An 8,521-nucleotide genomic window follows, 5' to 3' on the forward strand; every position below is an offset into this window, starting at 1 on the left:
AAGGAGTGTCCCCCCACACACACACTTTCAGATGGGGAGGGGTGTTGTGACAAGCATGGCCCTTTGTGCCAGAAGGCCAAAAGACTCTCTCTGGTCTAGCCTCACTCCTCAGTCTTGCTTCTCTGACTGGAACTCGAGTTAAAGCATGTCACAGGCTGGGGTTGGGGGCTTTGAGTCGATTCTGTAGTAATTCTCCTTAGGGAAGGGATCGTGAACTGGGCGAAGCCTCCTCTCTGCCTCTAAGACCATCAAAGGAGCAACAGAAGGGGAAGGGTGTGTGAGGACAGGATGGCACATGGTTGTTCCCAAGGTAGAGAAGAAAGGGTTCTCAGAGGGCGTTAATTAGCTGAAGCTTTGTGCGGCAGCTCCAGCCCCCAGCACTTTAGAGCCATTAGCCAAATCAATGCTCAGAATGGGCATAGTGGTCTCCCAAACCTCCGGAAACCGCAGCCTCCGCCTCTCTGTTTTTGAAGAAATATGATTCCAGATTGTTCTTTTAATAATCTAGAATGTGAGCAGGTTTATAGAGAGAGATTCTAGACACTGGGGTGTTGAAGCCACTCTGGGTAGGGAGTCTGTGGAGTCAAGTCCAGTTTTGGGAATCAGAGGACCCTGGGTTCAAATCATACTGTGGAGGGGCCTCACTGCAGTGTCCATCTACATGAAATGCCCACAGCGGTGTCGACCTCAAGGGGCTGCAGTGAGAACGAAGTTCCACACTCAAGCAAGGCCCGCAGAGTGTCTGCGCCTAGCAGATGTTCACAGTGCTCTCGGGGGGATTAAAAATAGCATAAGAAAAAGAAAAGACCGGCCTGGGGTCTCAGCTAGACCTCCAGAGAGTCGAAGGAGGCCATCCTCGGCCTCGATGGACACACCGAGCTCCTGCCCAGAGTGTTCTGTCCGTACCCTACTTAACCCCCACAGCGAGCGTGTGTGTGTGTGTGTGTGTGTGTGTGTGTGTGTGTGTGCGTGTGCGTGTGTGTGTGTGTGTGTGTGTGTGTGTGTGTGTGTGTGGTGGGTGCCTGGAGCGTGGGCCGGAGCGAGAGGTGGGGCACAGATGGGCATCTCCCGAGCACTTGTCCTGCCTCTCCCCTGGGGAAGAGCCGGGCCGGGTCAGGACTGGGGCTGGGACTGGCCGCGGTGCGGTGCTGCGGCTCCTGCACCCGCCAGCGAGCGGGAGCCGCGGACGCCCGAAGCCCCTGGCTTTCCGGGCGCCGACAGAGTGGGGGTCGGGGACAGCAGTGGGGGCGCCCTCGGTCCTCACCCCGCCCCCGCCCTCTCCCCGCAGCGGGGGCGCCCCGCCCCCCGGGCGCCCGACGTGGACGCGGCCGCCGCCGCCGCCGCCGCCGCCGCGCGGGAGTCGCTGTCCGCGGAGCCGATATGCAGGCGGCGCGGGGCGGCGCGGGGCGGCCGGGCCGGGAGGGCCGCGGGCTGGAGTGCAAGCGGGAGCCGGACGCAGGAGCCGCCATGCCCCCCGGGCCGCCGTGCGCCTGGCCGCCCCGCGCCGCGCTCCGCCTGTGGCTGAGCTGCGTCTGCTTCGCGCTGGTGCAGGCGGGTAAGGGGGCCCGGGGCGGGGGACGGGCGGAGGGGGCAGCCTCCCCTCCCACGCTGCCACCGGGGAGTCCTCGGTTCCCTTCCCGCTCCCCGAGACCTCCTGTGTCATCTGCTGCCTACTCTACTAGCCCGACCTTAGCGCCTCTGAACCCTCTTGACCCCTAGACCCGTCCGTCCTTCAGCCACTAGACCTCTTCCCTGGGTCTTTAGGGTCTTGTGTCTGCTGATCCCTTCAGGCCATCCCCTAACCCTGGGTCTTTGCCTCAAGTCACCTTTTCTGGCCCTGGGAGCGGCTGAGGACACTAGTGCCCCCCCCCCACCTTGGGCCTCCCTCTGTATCCCCCAAAGACCTCTCTCTCAGAGACACACAGGCAGCCGCACCTCTCTGTGCAGGAGATGATGAAGAGAACTGGAAGCTGAGGTCGCAGGGTGTGTGTAGGGGGGCCTAAGCCTGCTGCGGTGTCTGGCCCACCCCATGGGGCCCTCCCTCCCCACATCACCTCTCTCTCTCTCCATCTTTCCTTGCCCTGCTTCTGTGTCCGTGTCTGTCTCTAACGCTCCACTTGTCTGCTCTCTGGTTCTGTGACCGCAGCCACCTGTCTGTGTCCTTATGTCCCTTTCCATCTGCACGTCTGGCATAATCCTGGGGCCTTGAGTCCACTCATCGGAGGGGTGGGTATGAAGTTACTGCTCAGGCCCAGGGCTTCTAATCACCACACCTGCCCTCTTGAGAGGCACAGCCCTGTGTGACTCTCCTCTCCCGGAAGGTCCTTCCTGCCCTGCTCCTCCATTACTTTCCCACTTGTCTGAAATTTCCAGAAGGCCTTGCCCTATTTTGGTGTCTTCACCGAGGGCGCCCTGTGCTGACCGGCTCTCTCTTCTCTAACTTTCTCCATCCCTGCCACTTGAGGCCCCACGGAATGAGAAGAGGTTCACACAGACAGACCCTTTCCCTTAGGAGCACTCTGCCCAGCTCACATAATCCTGGGTTGCTCCCCCACTCTCATGCCAGGGCTCAGCCCTTACGTGCCTCTTCATCTTGGGGTCTGTCTCCTTCCCTCAAGGTCACTGTCTTGACAGTGTGGGGCTATAGAAAGGGCAATGGATTCAGGGTGCTTGTGACTGCTTCTCTTCTGACTGACCAGCTTCTGAAACTCCGTTCAGTTCTCCCCCACCTCCATACCTAACCACCATCCACTAGACCTCGCCCTGGTTCAGGTCCGGGCCCATCAGTTTTACCCAAGGACCCTAGTTTGGCCAGTCTCTCTCTCAATCACCGAGGAACTGAGAGCCATGTGGCCCAGCCGAAGCCTTGGATTCTCTTTTCCCTCTCCACATAGCCTGCTCCCCCCACCCCCAGCTTCCCCTTTCTCATTTATGGTGGGACTGGGCCTCAGTGCGGGGCATGCTCAGGCTCAGGTGCCTCCCTGCCCTGCAGACAGTCCCTCGGCCCCCGTGAATGTCACCGTCAGGCACCTCAAGGCCAACTCTGCGGTGGTCAGCTGGGATGTCCTGGAGGATGAGGTTATCATCGGGTTTGCCATCTCTCAGCAGGTAACCCTTGAGGGTGCTTGGGAGGAGAGGGGACATCATGACGGTGACAGAAAACTGGATGCATCTGACGTTGCATGTCTGTAATCCCAGAACGCTTTGCAGGAGGCAGGGTAGAAGGATTGCAAGTTCAAGGCCAGCCAGATGATACAGCAAGACCCTGTCTTTAAATTAAAACTGAGAAGAAAAAGAGAAAAGAAGACAGTGTCTGGGGTGGAGGGTGGGTGCTAGAGAAACAGGGGAGGAAAAGAAACACAGGACAAGAGATGTGGGTGACACGTTGTACATTTAGCTTAGAATGGGGGTGGGGTCACAGAAGGTCCACAGTCAGTGGAGAAGGGTTCCCATCCTGCCTGAAACATGGAAATTCAGAGCATGGGTCTGACCTCAGACATACTGGCATCCTGGGTAGATGTGTGGCCTGGGGCAACATCCTGACCTCTCTGAGCCTGTTTCCTTAGCTGTACTGTGGAGATAATGATGCCCAAGGCGCTGGGATGATGATGGACATGGAAGGACTTGTCACTGCGGGAGGTGGGCAGGAGTGGGGTTGGTGCCTGCACACTGACCTACTAAGTCCTCCCCCTTTTAGAAGAAGGATGTGCGGATGCTACGCTTCATTCAGGAGGTGAACACCACCACCCGCTCGTGTGCTCTCTGGGATCTGGAGGAGGACACAGAGTACATTGTACACGTGCAGGCCATCTCCATTCAGGGCCAGAGCCCAGCTAGTGAGCCTCTGCTCTTCAAGACCCCACGTGAGGCCGAGAAGATGGCCTCTAAGAATAAAGGCAAGCCGGGGGCATGCTAGAGTCCCAGCATGAGGGCAGTTGGGCAGAGCAGTTGGGCAGAGCAGGAGGGAGGCAAACCAGCTCAAAGGATGGAGGTTTGCTGGAGTGCCCCAGGAGGAGACTGGTATGTAAACTTCCTCCTTTGGATCAAGTCCAAATACTGCCACCCCAGCAGCCTTCACGATGTTCCTGGAATTCTTCGTTGGGTGTCTTGGCATCAGTAGTGGGGGGCACTTCTTGTTGTGGCCTTGGCCCTGGAGCAATGGCCGGGGAGGAAAGGAGCCAGGACTAGCTCATCTCTCCCTGCAGATGAGGTGACCATGAAGGAGATGGGGAAGAGCCAGCAGCTGCGAACAGGCGAGGTGCTGATCATCGTTGTGGTCCTCTTCATGTGGGCAGGTGAGTCCTCCTTCACTGGCCCGTGAGGAGCTGAGGACCCCAACCAACCATCACCCAGAGTTAGGGGCTCGGAGATGTCGAGGGGTGGTGGTAAAATTCCAAAGTCCTGCCTGTGGCAGCTCTGAGAACTAAGTCTGACCCCTTCCCTAGCTCCTACCACACCAAACATGGCACGTTTCTACTGTCTTGTATGCCGTGGTGTGCCTTCTTCCTCGCAGAAGTGGTCCAGCCTCCTAGGGTGGCCATGTCTAGTCAGTGTACCCTTTGGCCACATCCACAGCTTCCTTCTCTTCTGAGATGCTGGACCTCTGGGGTCTTCGCTCAGGAAGCTCAGAGGAAGCCATTGCTGACCTCAGACTTGGAGCGATCTCCTTATCTACCTATTCTTCCAGATGCAGCTGAGCTGTGATGCCAATCCCCCACCTGCCCACAGGAATGGCCTTCCTGCCTTTGTGGGCCCACAGCACGTGGCCCCTCTTTAGTCCTTATGTGATCTGGGCAGGCCACTCTCTTCTCTCCCTAGTCTCCAAGTTCCCTGAGGATAAAATCCACATCATTCATCTTTATGTTCAATACAACCAACCATTCCATCCTAGACTGTAGAAGAGCCTTGTGCTGGCAAGGAACTTGGGCTGGGACAAGACTAGGCTGAACTATAATCGAGTTCTAACGTGGGGCACTTGGTTAGAGAGATGGCTCAGAGCACTGATCTTCCTGAGGACCCTAGTTTAGTTCCCAGCATCCATAGCAGGTGACTCGCAACCACCAGAAACTCCAGTTTCAGGGAGAGCCAACACTTGTGGCCTCTGTGGGCACACCTGCACCCACACATAATTAAAAATAATAAAAACAATAAACAAAATAGCACTAATGAGAGGACAGAGGAAATGAGGTCAATTCTAGAGCTGGAAGTAGAAAATTAAAAAATTTTTTAATTAAACAAAACCAAACCATAGGGGCCGGAGGTGTGACTCAGTTGCAGAGTGCTTACCCATCATGAGGTCTTAGATTCGATCTCCAACACTGAAAACACAGGACAAAAGTCCCAGAGCAGAGGTAACATGGGAACTGAGCTGTGAAGGATAAACAGAAGCTAACGAGGCGGCCAACAGAGGAAGGTTGCTCTGGGACAAGGGTCAAGGAATAGATGAGGCTCACAGACTGACTCAGGGTAGCTGCAGCCTGTGAGAGAGGGTGGACTATTGGAATAAAGGGGAGAGAGGCTAAAGGCTAGTCTTTGGAGAGATCTGAACACCATACTCAAGCCTGATTATTGTGGTGGTTGAGGGCAGACTGTGGAAGAAGCATTTTGGGGGAAAAAATGTTTCTTATGCACGTAGAAAAACAGGTACTTGAGAAAGGCAGGAAGATGAGGGCTAGACAAAAGAGAAGCTGTGAGTAGGGGACATTATCAGGCTTGGCACAGACAGTGTTTACATAATCACAACGCTATAAACAGAAAATTAACCCAAACTTGTGGTGGAAGTCTATTAGGATGTTGGAGAGGGAAGCAGTAGCTGTTGGCTTCATCTGCTATGATGGGAAGTTGAGAACTATCCAAGGTAGATCAAGAACACTATAGAGGCCGAATGGGGAACATTTCTCGAACTGGAGTGAGCAGTGTGAATACTATCCGAGTACTAGGTTGCTAGTAGACAGCAAGCCAGCTCTGCGTATTACCTCCCTGCCGCACCACGGTGTGACCTTGAGTTACTGACACCCTCTCACAGTGTGCTCCCTTGTGCCCTGGGACTAATAATAATAGGTAGGCGTTGTAAGGATCAAGTGAGATTGAATACGTCAGTGCACACAGCACAGGGCCTGGCATAGGCTCAGCCAACGCCGTTATCGGTTCTGTGGTAGCTGTCAGAGGCTTAAAGACAGGGTAACAGGGAGACATATGATCCATGCTGTGGGAGGGCCAGCCCAGCAGCAGTGAAAGGCTCGTGGCCTGGTAGGTGGAAAAAGGAGCCAGAGGCTGGAGGGAGCCTGCAGCAGAGATGGCAGCAATCACTGCCACGGACGCAGGCAAGGGAAGAAGTCAGATCCGGGCCTCTGACTGCTCCGTGGTCTCCCCAGGTGTTATAGCTCTCTTCTGCCGCCAGTATGACATCATCAAGGACAATGAGCCCAATAACAACAAGGAGAAAACCAAGAGCGCGTCAGAAACCAGCACACCGGAGCACCAGGGCGGGGGGCTCCTCCGCAGCAAGGTGAGGGTGACCCCTGGGCTTGGTGGGTGGCCCTGTGCCTTAAACAGTTGTAGTCCCTGGACTGCAGAAGGGGTCAGCTCAGGGCCTGGCAGGGCAGCAGCTGGGCAAAGCCAAGCTTGGCTGCTGCCTGTGTGACACAGGAGACACTATAAATTGATTTTGGATCTTTGCCTTTTGCAGAGTGCCAAGGGCCAGTGGTGTTTTGTTGTTTTGTTCTGTTTTCTAAAGACAGCCAATGGGAACAGCAGAGCTCCTGGTTGATGTGGGTGGGACTGCAAGTATAGGGGTGATGTGCCTGGGGCGGTGCTTTATGTCTGTGCCTTCATTCCCTCTCTTATGAAAGCAGATATGAAACCTTTCAGTGCTTGCCCCGAGCAGCTCCGAAGACAGTAGAGAATGTGAGAGGACCTCACTGTTCTGACGATGACTGTCCGACAAACATCTGACCCTCTCTGCGTCTCCTCCCTCATCCATCTTCTCCTATCATCAGGCTTTCCTGGCTTCTCTCTTGGCTTCTCTCTTTCTGATGTCTTGTCCTGAAGCCTCTTATTAACCCCTAACTCCAGGAGCACCTCAACAATGTCAGTGTCTGAGGCTGCATCCAGAGAGAACTGCAGAATGTGAGAACCAGCCAGAGGGATGCCTTTGCTGCGGGTAGACTGGGTGCCAGGGTTCTCGGCACAGGACTCATGTCTTGGCCACTCAGCTTGACCAAAGGCTGTGTGTGAAAGGGCAGAGAAAGGAGACTTCCAGGCAGGGCTATCCTTTCTTCCCGTGAGGGACAAGAGCCTGGTGTTTAGGCTGCAGTCCTGCTATTCCTTCCCTCCTCTGCCCTGTTTCCCATCTGGCAAGAAGTCTGTTCAACCAGCTCCGGCCACTTCTCTTTTGTTCCCTTCCCAGTTTCCAAACAACGCCTCAGTGAATGAACATCATCAAAGTGTGCCTGGCCCCATCTGCAGGGGAAGGGTTTCATTCTCTGCTGGTCCCTGCACCCTTCCTGGGCACAGGGCGAAAGCTGACTAAAGCGGTGGGGGCCCAGCTAGCCATAGTTCCTTTTCCCATCTTAGTCTGATGGTGGAGGCTGAACTATAAACCCAAATTCTGTGTGTGTGCGCGTGCACACACACACACACACACACACACACACACACACAGACACACACACGCACGCACGCACGCACGCACACACAAATCAAATATGCCACAAAGCTAGAAGGCCTGGCTGCACTCTGGAGAAGGCAACGCTGCATGAGACACGGCCGGCCGGCCTCCCACCTCCTCGCTTCTTCTGGACTGGCTTCCTCTTTGAGATAATGCACAAAGCTCTGGGAGAGAGAAGTACCAAGACTGGCCCAAGCTGTGTCCCTTCAGCCAAGGCACCAGGGAAGCTGGGGGGCTGCCTGCTTTTCAGGGTCCTGACTCCATCAAGCCCTCTCTAGATCCAGCCAAAAAGGACATGTGCGGAGTGAGGCACACCTTTGCAAATGAGTATGAGGTTACCGTTTGGACTCTTGGAAAACGCATCAGAGGGCTGCACTCCAGAGGGCAGAGGCTTTGCCGAGGCCTGAGCTGATGGCTTTCGTCTGCTGTCTTTGTGGTGAGATCATTGGTATGGAGTTTTAAGGTACTGGAAGGTACTGCCCACTTTTAAAGGAAGTGCCTGGGCATTAGAGCAGTGTCGGCTTGGACAACTGAAAAGGACGTGTCTATACCCTACTCCCTAGGGGCTGCCGAGCGACCTGCTGGAAAGCCATTCACCAGACAGAGAGTAGCTTCGCTGTCACCACTGGCCTCTGGGTCTTTGGGTCTTGCCGTCTCATTCAGGGTCCTGTGGAAGTTATCCAGGGTTCTCATGGCCTTCCCTAGAGCTTGAAGTATGAAGTGACAGCTAGTGCTCTCTGTCTGTTCTCTCTCTCTCTCTCTCTCTCTCTCTCTCTCTCTCTCTCTCTCTCTCCTCTCTTCTGCCCTTTCTGGTTTAAAAAAAAAAAAAAAAAAAAAAAAAAGGTGCTTGAG

General features: G+C 55.2%; 1 protein-coding gene across 1 annotated transcript; it reads left to right on the top strand.

Moving 5' to 3' along the window:
• Positions 1–1,302: 1,302 nt before the first annotated feature.
• On the top strand, positions 1,303–7,655 carry Fndc5 (fibronectin type III domain containing 5). Its single transcript, XM_036178693.1, has 6 exons — positions 1,303–1,555; positions 2,993–3,108; positions 3,698–3,896; positions 4,206–4,295; positions 6,375–6,508; positions 6,855–7,655. Exons 1-6 carry the CDS (start codon positions 1,381–1,383, stop codon positions 6,858–6,860), a joined length of 720 nt encoding a protein of 239 aa, XP_036034586.1. The 5' UTR covers positions 1,303–1,380; the 3' UTR covers positions 6,861–7,655.
• Positions 7,656–8,521: the final 866 nt, after the last annotated feature.

This window comes from Onychomys torridus, chromosome 2, assembly GCF_903995425.1.
Source record: "Onychomys torridus chromosome 2, mOncTor1.1, whole genome shotgun sequence".
Lineage (NCBI taxonomy): Eukaryota > Metazoa > Chordata > Mammalia > Rodentia > Cricetidae > Onychomys > Onychomys torridus.